The 14,224-nt window shown below is 35.1% G+C and overlaps 1 protein-coding gene across 35 annotated transcripts in view; it reads right to left on the bottom strand.

The window, feature by feature from the left end:
• Nucleotides 1-14,224, bottom strand: part of INPP4B (inositol polyphosphate-4-phosphatase type II B) — a 747,875-nt gene that overhangs the window by 96,094 nt on the left and 637,557 nt on the right. For all 35 annotated transcript variants that reach the window (XM_070608969.1, XM_070608970.1, XM_070608973.1 and 32 more), the window contains one exon: nt 11,919-12,075. In XM_070608969.1, coding sequence (XP_070465070.1) covers nt 11,919-12,075 — 157 coding nt within the window. The remainder of the gene's footprint in view (nt 1-11,918; nt 12,076-14,224) is intronic.

Here is a 14,224-nt window from a genome sequence, read left to right as displayed (position 1 = left end):
TGAATCTCCAGAACCTAGTATAGCGTCTGGTATATAGCAGATATTCAATCAGCATTAATGGAAGGAGTAAAAATGCAATAAATATAACAAAAGTCTTTTAAGATACTATAGACAAGTATGAGAAAATCAAGTTTTTGACAGTGTTTGGAATTCAAATAGCTTTTCTTCAAATAAGGATACAAAATTGAAACCATCTGTGATTTTGTATGTCTAGATTTCTAACATGTTTCAAGTATATAATTACGACTTTGGCATATGATATAGAAACAAGTTATGTGCCATTTCAGTATATTTGGAAATCAAAGCCCTGACAAATGTTAAACATTATAAATTCCCAACTGTATGACATTCAATTAATATATAAATAAACAGTACTTGACAAATACAATTTAATAGAAATAAGTGCATGCTGAAAAATTAAGCATGCATCGGGATCTGAAATATGATCTTCTCAGCACAAAAGTGTCAGCTTCATCATGAGTGATGTGAGGGGTCAACAGCCAGTCAAGACCTTGGAAGAGTTATAGAGAACAATAAACAGAATCATGACCACTATGGTACCATATCTCCTGTCATTTATTTTATGTTGTGGTGTAAAGACTAGATGAAATAAACCAAAATGGTTGAAAGGGTAATTAATGACCGCAACTTAATAAAAAGATGTGTTCGTTAATACTCTATGTAAATGCATATGCAAAATACATTGGAAAGATCAGGAGTTGTTAGCTAAAAATATTGTAGAATTAAGCGTTATGACAGGAATAAAAAAACACTAGAGAAAGGACAATTCAATGAAGACCTATTAAATCTGTAATCATTTAATAAAGGACTAATTTGTGGGCAGTCTAGGATGAAATATGAACAGTGGTTCAATTTAAATAAGCGTGGGCTAACTATTGATTTTTATGCCATTAGGACGTGTAAAAGGGCAACTGGAGGAACATCAGACTTATTTTCAGAGTAAAAGACACATGAATAGGCACCAAGAAGCAATATTCTATATTCCTATTTTTTTCATATTTATTCTTTTATCTTTTATTCTTTCCCACCCTCTTATTTAATTATTGTTCTCAATATGAATGTGTAGCCTGATACATACACACACTGGAAAAATAAATATTTCAATAAGTTGACCTGGATGTAGATCTTAACAGATCAGACTGCAAACTGATTTTGTTTTGTGCTTAGGTCTACAGAGATCAGTTTCCACCCAAGAATTCTCAAACATGAAATAAAGCTTGTGTGCAGTAGGTGGCGCTGCTTCATCAGGCTGAAGTAAAACTACTTTGCCACTTATTCAAGTCACAGATTTACACTTTTTTATACATTTGCATAGTTTCCAAACAGCATGTATATATATTTCTTTAAGCATCTTGCATCATACTGTCCTGTGTCAAGTGGTCAATAATTTGATCAAGAGTGTCATATGTTCTTTCTAGTTAGAAAATGGAAAATTACCTTAAGTGTACACTTTTTTTTCCTTGAAAGAAACTGAGAGCTCAAATTAAACATAGCTCCTGGATTTTTCTGAAGGTCTTTAAAAGAGGAAACTTTGTAGATTTCTTCATTAGCATCAGGATACTTTTTTAACTCACTTTTAAACTTATCCTCACACTTATTCAACCAGTTGATTCTTAATCATAAATTGCAATCAGATAATCAAAAGAAAAAAGATCTAATTTCTGGTCCTACTATAATAAAACTGAAAACCTGGGGGAAAAAAAAGAAATACACTGATATTCTACCGTAGGAGTATTGTTAGATACTTGTCTGATACTAACAATATTCCAGTGTCTCCGTTTACTATAATTATATATACTTTTTACGGCTAAAATTTAAGGAAAATGACAATATAAAACACATTAATTATGAATGAGGAAAATACAAGTTTGTGAGCAAAGTAGAATCTCTCAAAGATAGTAGCAAGCTTCCTATGGAGAAGCATACATGAGAAAGCTAAAATTACTTTTCTTTATAGAAAAGAAACAATTAAATTAATTCAGCAGATAAAGGAAACCTGCACTGGCAAATGCAAATTGCGATGACTACAGGTTTTGTTCCCTATTAATATTCGCTCCATGTAAATCTCAGGTTCTGAAATAAACACAATGGGGTATGACAGGGCAGAAAAAGGCCGAAGTCAGTTCATAAATGGGCTTTTTGCTCCAACGAGCATTCTAAATCAGTCTCACAAAAGAAGAGCAAATGCTTTAGTTTTCTCTTTAAAAGTATTTTTGAGAAAAAAACGCTGCAGCTGTTGAGTCTTGAGACCATTGTCACCTCCCCCTCACCTGTGTGTCTCTCCACATTTCACAATTTACATGGTGCTTATTTTGTCCTCAGGATAAAGCCATTTTTGGGGAGAGATGGAGATGTTCATTCTGTGCTATCAGGTCAAAGTAAGAAATCCAGAAATGCACACATCCACTCTTCTGAGCTTAGGTTCTGCAAGTTTCAACTAAGATCTTATATAAACACACACGCGCGCGCGTGCGCGCACACACACTTATGATACATCCAGTGAAGCTGGGTAGCTGAGGGCTCACCACAACATTGTCACTGACCCAACAACTGGCTCAGCAGGCACTTAAGCGGCCACATGGTCGATTCTATCCCCTGGGCTCCTTTCAGTGTTGGAGGAAAATATGAAGAGAATGTTTTAGTGTCTCTATAAAAACTTGCTGAAACTCCTTAACCCTGAGACCAACAAGCAGAGTCTTTCCTCAGGAAAACATAAAATGCGTGTGGCTTAGCTGAGCTTTTCCTGAGCTTTGTGAAGTGTGTTGGAAACCATCCAAGCAGAGCCTGTTTTCCAGCCCTTGACTCGCTTCTATAACGTATTCAAGTGACGCTCACTGAAGGATTCAAAGAATGATGGCCAGGTGCCCCCCTCACCTCCACACACCATCTATTTCCTGTACAGGATGTTCATGTCCTCCAAGCTCAATGGCTCTTATGTTACTCAGGAGAAAAATAAAAGAGCCAAATAGCAACCAACTGTAGTACAGCATAAGGCTTTCTTTCCAATTTCTGAGCCATTTTCTTCTCAGGTGCTTGGTCTTCTTTGTTCATTTAAAATAATTAACTTCACACAAGCTTGTAGTCATTGTTATTTTTGTTATCACAACTTTTCAGGTAGAAAAAAAGAAAAGCTAAAAGATTGCATACCCATTAAACTTTATGCAAAGAGATAAGAGAAGAAATGAGCCCAGCTCTTAGGATTCACCTAAGTTAAGAAGATGATGAACTGTGAAGCCAAGCAATTAGAACGGCCTTTAAGGAGGGTGATAAAATTCCCAAGGTTGTGCGAAGAACAGAGACCAAACCTACAGCCAACGGGGCTTTTATAGGATTCTCAAATCTCAGGGAGCACAGAACCAGCAATGGGTCCATGGTTGAGGGCTAGGGATGGGGGATTTCGATACCTCTGCTCAAAGTCCTTGCTGCTTTTGAGGGCCTGTGTCATGCATCAACCCAGATATGCCACCTACATGCCCCTCTGAGTGAAGGCCTGGCCTTTCATGTACAATTTTACAATGAGGACATCATAACTTGGAGAGGTCAATTAATGATGTCTTCTTCTCCAGATGCTTTATAGCTAAACTTCTTTATATGAGCATGATACACATGGCCAACTTTGGTCATAGCCCCTAGGCACTTGCCCCTAGGATGCCTCCAAATATCCAGACACATCCCAGGGATGTGGGGCACAGAAACTAGGGTAATCAGACAAGAGACAAGTAATCAGGAAAGAAAAGCATCTGCTGAGGCTTGGCCACTTCGAATGTCCTCCCTGGCTGCTCAGAATGTCCTTCAAGCTTTCCTAAGCCCTTGCCCATCTTTCTCATCCATCTCGTGGCTCTGGTCCAGGAATCAAAAGATCAATCCGCATTTTTATATTATTTTAACAAATGCTAATCAGTCTTCTTTTTATCACTTTTCCTCCTTTTTTCTCTGCCATCATGAGAAATACACGCATTGCTAGCCAAATACAACCTCTCGGATTGAGGTCCAATATTAATATTGATCACTTATGTCCCCTATCCTCACAGAGTTTAAAATATAGAAGAGAATCAAGAGCTGTAAAGTAATACCTACCATACAAGGATATACTAAGTGCTATAAAAGTTGGGATGTGACAAAACATGTTTAGAAGAGTTAAGAGTTTAGAGGCAAGAGAGTTCATGTCTGGTGAGAAGATCATATTCATTCATGGTTGTGTCCTTTACTGAATACCTGAAGGAAGTCCTATGTGGAGGGAGTTCAGGGAAGCTGCTTGACCTGCAGGTAGCGAATACCCGTAAAGTGAAGCTTTGTAGGAATAGAGTCTGGGAGGGGTGCCTGGTTTGATGAAGCTAAGTCCCACAAATGGATGCCATACACTGACTGGAGGGGGCCATAGAGGGGACTGGAAGGGAGGAGGGAAGGAGCTGAGATGACTCAAGGACTTGGAAAAGGCAAGAATAAAGTAGAAGAAAATGCTGAACCTGAAGTCATGGTAAAAAGCCAATGGAAAACTTAGTGGGCAGTTATCATAGCAAGGATAGGGAATGAGCTTAGTAGGGGTGTGGAGAGAAACAGGAAGGTATGGATTATGTGTGAGCAGAGCCAAAAGCTGAGAAACAAGGCCAAATCTAGAAATAAGGAATATCAGGCAGGCAAATGCAAACAGGTTTATGGTAAACTTGGGAGGGAAGTCACACATGAATGCAGCACCATCCTTTCCCCCTACCTCAGAGCAGTCTTAAAGGCCCCAAGGGTATTCATACAAAGGACAAACACGTATCTTAAAATGTAATCAACGTACTATCCTCTGAACTGTGATCCAAGGAAAGCGAGTGATATGGCATCTTCCAAATGTATTAGAAATGAGTGTACTGCTCAACTTGAGACAAACTGCTATGAGAAGAACAAAGGCAACCTTTTCTCATGTCAAGGAAACCTTGTTTGTTTAAATCCTGCCAGCCTGAGAACACAGTATCGTAAAACTTCCCAGTCTTGCTCTTAGAAAAATAGCAAAGGAAATGCATCAACTGATATCCTGGGTTAAACTTCTCATTTCGTGGCACAAAGTTGAAAGCCTTAAGTAAATTCTGCTAAGACACTTTCCAGGAACTAAATCCATTAACCAAACAAGCTGTGTATTTATTGTAGCATAAAGTTTTGAATTGGGGGTTATGCTGGCCCAAACAGGTCACGAACTCACATTCATTGGGCTTATTTTGCCTTTTGGCCTTAAGAAAACTGTAATGTCAACTCTGGCCTACAAATATGCTGACATTTAAACATGGAAAAATAAGCTGCATAGGTCATAGGTCATTGAACAACCTAGGTCACCAACCCATCTGCACCAGAGAGCTCTTGTCACTTAAATTTTGTCCGGTATCTAAGATTGAAACCAGAGGTAGCAGATACTGAGTGGACTGAAGCCTGATGACAGTGCAGGCGTCCAGAGCAGGGAAGAGGAGACACATTTCTATCTGGAAGTGACCTAGGTGAGTGCAGTAGTTTTTTAGTAAAGTTCAAGGCCAGTGGAATAGAGTGCACCATTTAAAAAAAAAAATTCTACAAATACAACAAAGCCTCGTGTAAAGAGATTTAATTTATAAGTGCCGAGTAAGTAGGCAAGTCACAAACATAATGTAAACAGTACCATTTCTCAGGCTATTCCATTCAATAATCACATGCCCCAAAGTTCTCAGGTGGGAGATATGAATCTCTTTTCTCTGTCTGTCCCAGTTTCTCTGTGGTTGTGAGCATCATCAGATTTCTTTTACAACTTGCGCACCCACTAGACTGCAAGACCAGGGAGATGACTGAAGGCATTCCTGAGGACAGTGCTGGCAGAAGATAGATGCTCAACAAATATCTACTAAATGAATGAAAGGGTTTTCCTTTTCGTCTTCAAACTACCATCAATTTAGTGTGTGTCTTCCATAGGGCTTAATGACATGAACTATTTTATATATAATTGTGTTAATTAATTGTTCTAGTCCTTATTTCAAGTTTGTTAGGTAGACAGCTACTCTGGCCAACCAAAGATAAAAGATGCGAAAGAGATTTGCTAACAAAAAAAAAGGTGATTTGCTAAAACCTTGATTTGTCCCTTTTTGGAGGTTGGGATGCATTTTTCGGATGTCTAATCTTTGGCATTAGCAAGCCATTGATAATTGGTAATAAATTATTGATAAATTCTTTGTAGTTACCAGACAATTGTGTTAAGTGGAGACAGCCAGAGATAAAGCAAAAGATGTGGGGAAAAAAGTGAACTCTTAAATCCCATAAGGAAATGTGGAATATGCTTTACAAGTTAAAAGGGAGTTACAAAGCAGAAAAGGACAAGAGTATGAAAGAAGAAGAAACTCTAACCACTGGTATCTACACGGATGTTTACCTCGTCTGTATGAGAAAGCAGTGATGACTTACAGGCAGCATGGACTCATTAAGGGAAATTATGTCACAGGAACTTCATCTCCTTTTTGACAGGGCTTAAGGCTGGGTAGATTAAGAAAAAGCATTGAATGACATAGGGCATTTTCTCTTTCACAGGGCACTTCATAGTATTGTTGTGAAAGAGAAATACAGGCCATGCAGTAACCTGAATGGGTGAATATAGCTAGTGGAACACACAGTCCCAAAGTGTAGTGATTAACAAGTATATTCCAATGCATACAGTTCTCTTTAGTGATGTGCCTCAAGGACATGTATTTGTGTCTGTTTTCCCATAATTTTTATCTAGAATTTCCATAAATGGACAGGAATATTTGTAAAATAAACCTGAGTAGGACAGTAGATACGATGGATGAAAGTAACAGATATTTATTAAAGTGTACTCAAAAGTGTATTATACTGCAGTCCTGGGTTTAAACATCAATCTCTTCAGCAGAATTGAGATAGACATGTCTTAATCTCCTGTGCCCCTAGTATTTCACAATGTCTAGCACATAGTGGTGACTGAATGTTACTTGAATATTGATAAACCTGAAAGACAGGTCAAATTTAGCAAAGTTTATGAATATCAATAGAGTTACTAGCAAAACATGGCTGTCAAATTAGCTAATGTGGACTTGGATATCATTAACAAAAGAAAAGTATCTAAAAGTAGGGAGGTGGTCCTCCTGTGTTACTCTGCATATTGATGCTATTCCTTTGAAAAACGACCAAAAATGTAGCAACTTGGAAAGGACACGATGGGTGCTTTCAGATATGTTAGGCTATAACGTGGCAAAAGGAAAGTAAATTTGTTCTGTGTGTTTCAAAGGATTAGATCTGGGCCTGTGGGGAATATTAAAAGAAACGTATTTAGATCAATATCTGGAGCATGCCACTCTAGAAAATGCAAATGGTTTTCTATCAGTGAAGATGTGTATAACAGGCTAGGTGAAAATGGGCAGATATATCATAGGTAAGCTTCCTAACAGAATTTAGGAGCTTTAACTACATATTCTTTAGTGACACATCAAAATCTAAGACTCCAATAGTCACTGATTTTATCCTTGAGTCCTCAATTTATTATGAAATTGAATGCATGTGGTACCACACACACAGTGGATGCTTGTAAGTATGTTTAAGTGTATGGAAAATAAAAAGACAATCTTGTTCATTAAGAAAATATGTAAATATAGAAAAGCCTTGAAAGTTTTGAGTAGTTATTGTACTATATTTGTTCAGAACAGCAGAAAAAGTTTTTCTCTCAATACTATTTGTATTACTCTTGAAAAGAAACTCATGAAGTAAGATATATTGTAAAATTCTGGATCTAAAACAAACAAAAAACCTTCAAAACTACAGATTTAAAACATTATTAAATTAATACATTGTAGAAAGAAAATCTGCAACTTTAAAAGAAAAATATCTGCAGGTTATAGAAGAACATAAAAAAAATGGATGATGGTAGTGACATTTCAGAAGACCATCTGTTTAAACATTTTATATATATACCAGCAAAACAAACACAAATTACAGTTACAATGTACAAACAAAAGATGGTGACAAAGAAAGAAAAACTGACTGTCATAGGGTTGACTTACCGTATAAGATTTCAAAATGTATCCCAATATAAAACACAGTAGACAAAACATATGAACACAATAAAAATTCCAGAAATTGGTTAAAAATGTTTACAGAAGTTAATATATAAAGAAAAGAAAACAAAACAAAACTGATGCAACATGAGGAAAAATAATAAATAATAATAAATGATGTGCTAACTTGCCTATCAGTAGTTATCACATCATACCTTTCAACAAGTTCTAGGTTACTCAAATCATTCACTGAATCACTTCATTTATTAATTGTAAAAAGTACAATGAAATGCATCCCACCCTAGCTATGGGTTAGTGAATAATCTAGCCCATAAATTTGGGGGCTATTGAAGAAATAGATTTTATTATCAAAAATAATATTTTAAAATATAGTATTGTTACATCATAACAAACTTCACAAATAACCAGAAATTACAATTTTTCATCCAAGTGGCATGAAAGCAGTGAAAATATTTAAGGTTTGTAAGGCTATAGTTAAAAGGGTGTTTGTAGATACTGTTGATGACAGTACCTAATGTTAAAAAGAACCATCAAAATGTTCCTACCCACGCAAATGTTGGTTTCTAAATGCTATTGCCAATAAAAGAAACCAGGATTCCTTAGAAAACGGCTGAAACTAGGGCTGAGGCAGGGAAAACAGAGATGAGCCTGGAGTGCTTCATGGTGCCAGAGGGTAAGGGAATGAGTAAAAAGAGTAAGAAAGAAAATAAGGGAGTAAATAGCCTGTGGTGGGGAAACCTGTATGAAGGCCACTGAAATGAACCTGAAAGAGCTCCCAGTGGCTATCTCTAGAACAATTTGAACCCCAAGTAAACAATAATGGTATTGGATTATAGACCAAAGAGTAAAATAAATATTCATGAGTCCACACTGATATAAACAAATAATTGTATAAATAAATACACGGGAGAGAAGGGATAACTCTTCCTTATAAAATAATTGTACTGTTAGCAATCTCACTTAGGGGAAAATATCTGAGATGTAGTTAAAGACTTAAATGCTCAAAGATACTTCTGTGTTAATTGCAGTATTATTATAATAATTAAATATTTGAAAGAGTGGTTTGTCTTTTGATGAGTTAGTTTACAGTCATTATAATCTCATTTCCAGAGAATATTTATCAGGAAATATTCATAATATAATGGTATGCAGAATATTAAGAAGAACATTTGTATTTATAATGTGTACTCCAGTTTGGTTACAGTATGTGTGTGTGTGTGAGTGTGTGTGTGTATAAATACAAGATATGTTCAAAATGTTTATGTCTAATTGAAATAAGAAAATAAAAATCATATGTAATTGTATTTGTTTTTCTTAACGAATTTTCTAAATTATTACTTTCCTAATAAAATTTAAAAATACAAGTAAATTGGAGTACGTGTCATCAATGGATGTATATCTCCAATATCTTTATCTGAGATAGTTTGAGGGATAACATAGGTAAATACATGACTTTAGGTTATTCATATGCTTTATATTACTTCAAAAAGCCACTATTAATTTCTCTACTGCATTGCTTTATGTGACAAAAATCAGGGTAGATACCAAAAGTGCTTTTTTCTTAACTTTAGAAGACTATATAAAAATAATAATTATTTTTATATAATAATAATATAATATAATAATATACTAATGTAATGTATAATAACAATGTAATAATAATTTTTATTTTTATTAAATAATAAAAATAAGCATTAATATTTTATTATACAATAAAAGTAAATTTTTATTAAATAATTGAGTTAATCAATTCCACTCTGACATACAATATCCGTAATAGATTTTAAATATACTTGAGCACAGATTCATTTGTAAAACATCTATTTATACATGTTAACATGCTCTTTTATGTAGCAATATCTTCTCGAAAACAGGCACTCTATATACAATTGTCTGACAAGTAAAATGTTAACGAAAGCTTTAACTTTAAAATTATTTGACGATACTATAGTAAATAATTTTCAGACCCAAGTATACATTTTCTTTTACACATTTAAATAGTTTCTTATGTCCTAAAAATGTTTATAACACAAAAAAGAATGGATGAAGTAAAGATGGATAATAAATCAAAGTAATAAAATCAATCAGAGTGCACTATGTCAAATATTGACTCTAATTTGATCTAGTTGTGACTTCCACATCGGCAGCAATTTCTGTTTAGTTTTAGACTGTATCCAAACAACGTCTCACATAAAAATGAAAGCAATTCATCTAATTTTACAGATGATTTACCTACCAAATATTTTTACTTTTTAAGAAGTAATTTTGTTTGCATAAACGCTATCTTCCAATAAAATACAAGACAAATAAAATGTATAATTTCAAATATTTTAAAACTCTGTTCTTGTCAATGAGAAGTTTTCAGGAACATCAAAACAGAAGAGGTAGCCAAATTCAGTATCCCTTATCTCATTTCTGCTAAAAAATATTAAGCTTGAAAACCCATCAATGGACAGAACAAGTCACTAAACTGGATTCTGCCCCCTTATCTCATTTTTCAGAGCACAGCATGTCTCTGGCTCATAGTTGATAGTCGATAAAGGTTCAATTAAAGAAAATTGAAGTATACTATTTCTTTATGACGTAAGTTATGACAAGCTTTCATTTTGATTCATTTAAAGTTATGGAAGTGGACTAGATTCATTAACTAATAAAACGGTTATTATTAAGAAAGAAGATCCCCATAGACAATTAGACCCAGTAGGAATGAACATAAAGAACATTAGTGTAAACTTTCCACCCATGCGAATGTTCTACAGAGGATGAGGACTATCTACACTAAGAACACTTTAGAAAGCCAAGGTTTACAAATATGATTTAGAAATGGTTCTACTATTAATCAAGTGATGAAAGATTGATGTTTCACATAATTAAACTCCTGATGAAAATGTGAGTAATGAAAAATCAGGAAAACATAAATTTAATTTTATAAGTGTCCATATTTCCTTATGACTCATTTTCTTAAAGTAGTAAGAAAAGCAGATTTCAGAAGAAGAGGGAAGGATGACACTGTTTATTCTTTCCACTTAGAATATCTAGCAAAGGGGCCAGGACAACTCTTACAGCATTCTTACTATCATAAAGAATGCAGATGTTTGTCTTGGTTTTTGTTATCAAAATTAATCAAATTATCAAAAAAATTTCAACAAAAAAAGCCATTTTTAGGGTCACAACTGTAGTTAAAATTCTGATTATCGTATTTTCTAGTCAACCTTGTAATAAGCCATACATTTGAAAGTATCTACCTATATATATCTGTCTATCTGTCGATATACACATACACACTCCCATATGTATGCATATATACCCACGTGTGTGTATACGTGCATTCGTGAAAATCCAGACTTACTAATATGTCTTTGGACTAGTGCACAAAAATATTGTCCTTTATGGAATCAAAGCTTCTTATGCGTTTTGAGATAATTCATAAAAACATCCCCCTGAAGAAGGAAAAAGCATTTTATCATATTGCATTCTTTTTGGGAACTATGATGAGATACTGTGTCCTAATAACTCTCAAATTTTCTAAGAGTTTTAAGAGCAGAGGCTTGTTTTTCTTTCTAATAAAATTTTGGAGAAATGTGTACCAGTAGATTAAATTATGTCAGAGTCTTTAACAGAAAACACTGTTCTTCTTTCAAGAAGGTTTTTATGTGGCAAAAGGAAAAATAAATGAGCATTGCAAGCAGTTCTGAAAACACAACTGAATGCAATTTGATAAATAGCCTTCCATCTCCCAAGCCAGAGCATTGGAAAAGCATGCTATCAGCACTTTCATCAAAGGCACTATTGACTCCTCTTTTCTATCTCATTTTATCATGACTTTCTCATTTTGTTTACTCAGTCAATGATTGGGAAGAAATGACTCCTTACCCCTTGGATGAGTTATGACGGAGTCCACTAGAGACGGGTCCTTTTCTTCATTTTTGCTGCTGCTGCTGCCGCCACTGCCACCATCTCTTTCAATCAGTTTATCCACCATGGCAATAATGCAGTTCAGGCTCTTCCCCACATTGGCCCACACCCTATCCTGAAAAGAGCATGAGTATCACTACGCATTGTTATTGCAGAAACAAGATAAGGCAAAATCTGATGAATCCATTTTGGAGAAGCAGGCAGAGAAGCAATCCTAAGAATGCAAACTGAGTGACTCACTCTACTACTTCCATTAATCTGGCCAGACTATGGATATACAAGAAATCTATTTTCTCTTAATAAAGTAAAATTTAAGTATTATAAATCTTTTTATTTAGCCCATTTTTTTTCTCTGTCATAAAAGCAATGATGAACTACCATACAATATTAATCCATAATTGAGCACAAATTATGACATATCTATTTTCCTTATCAATACTTAGTAAGAAAGCAAAGACATATCAATATTTTTAAAGAATGTCCACCACTTGCATTAGAATTTTTGTTTTTCTTTTTACTGTGATAAGATGTACATAGCGTGAAGTTTGCCATTTTAATCATTTTTAAGTGCACAGTTCAGGAGCACTAAGTACACTTACGTTGTTGTGCAGTCATTACCACCATCCAACTCCAGAATTTTTTCATCTTCCCAAACTGAAACTTTATACCCTTTAAACTTGATTTCCTCATTCTTCCCTCCCCCAGCTCCTGGCAACATCATTTTACTTTCTGTCTCTATGATTTTGACTACTCTAGGCATCAGACATTCTTAAATTGCGATGTTCAGATCACCTCTAATAGAATGATCTAGAGAATTAAAATGTAGGTCCTTGGGTGCCATCAAGTCATTCGGAACCATTGGGAAGAAGGCCCTCTAAATTGAAATGCTGACACGCGTCCCAGGTGCTTCTGACCACACTAACTCAGAGCTTCTACTCAATACTATATGCTTCAGCTCCACAACAAGTCATTTTGGCTGATTTATTTCCTAGGAAGCAGCCTCTACCACTAACGGACCTCTTTGTCACTATCTTCCTAGTTCTGATTACTATTCATTTTTGTTTAGGGCAATATCCAATACTGAGTTCTTTGATTCACAAAATTTTCTATTTTTTAAATAAAAATTTTAAATATAGTCATCGATATCATGATGTTAACCTTGGCTTCTCTTCTGGCTCCTCTTCCCACATCATTTACGTGTAAGCCCTGACTCCCCATCTGTGATGGTTAATTTTATGTATCAATTTGACTGGATCACAGGGTGCCCAGATATTTGGCTAAACATTATTTATGGGTGTGTTTGTTTCCAGATAAAATTAGCATTTGAATCTGTGGACTCAGTAAAGCAGATCTGCCCTCCTCAGTGAGGGTGGGCATCATCTAATCCATTGATGGCCTGAGGAGAACAAAAAGGCGGGGGAAAGAAAAATTCCACCCTTCCCCCTTGACTGCTTGAGCTGACACAACAATCTTTTCCTGCCCCCAGTGCTCCTGGTTCTCAGGCTTTTAGTCCTGGACTGGAATCTACACTGCTGGCTCCTCTGGTTCTCAGACCTTCAGACTCAGGTTGAACTACACCACCGGCTTTCCTGGGTCTCCAGCTTGCAGATGGCAGATCATGGGACTTCTAAGTATACAAAATTGTGTGAGCTAATTCCTTCTAATAAATCTCTTCATATATATATATATATATATATATATATATATATACACATACACACACACACACACATACATATATATATACATATATATGATTTATACACATATATACACATATATATGATTTATACACATATATATGATATGTGCATATACATATATATATATATATATATACACATATCCTATTGGCTCTGTTTTTCTGGAGAACTCTGATTAATACACCATTGCAGAAAAACCAAATGGATTTATGGTGCATTTCCTCATCTCGACATAAAGCAATCTTTTGGTAGATGCTTTCCCTGTAATAGAGCAATTTCAGGAACCTAGAGTAGCACTTAGTGCAAAGATAATAGACAACTAAAGTACTTCCTTAGTGGTTTATATATTTTTTTCCCAGATGTATATTTTTTACATAAGTTAATTTTGCTAGTTTATAAACATATAAACTAATTTTGGTTAGGATAAATCTAGGAGGAAAGAATGATAGTAGAATTTAGATTATCTGATGGGTGCTTGTAAAGATTAAGTTAGTTGAATAATTCAACCACATTGAAACAAATATGGAAATGTACTGACATGCCTACTCTAGCTGAGGGGCA

This window comes from Equus przewalskii, chromosome 2, assembly GCF_037783145.1.
Source record: "Equus przewalskii isolate Varuska chromosome 2, EquPr2, whole genome shotgun sequence".
NCBI lineage: Eukaryota > Metazoa > Chordata > Mammalia > Perissodactyla > Equidae > Equus > Equus przewalskii.
This window is presented reverse-complemented; position numbering and strand designations above follow the sequence as displayed.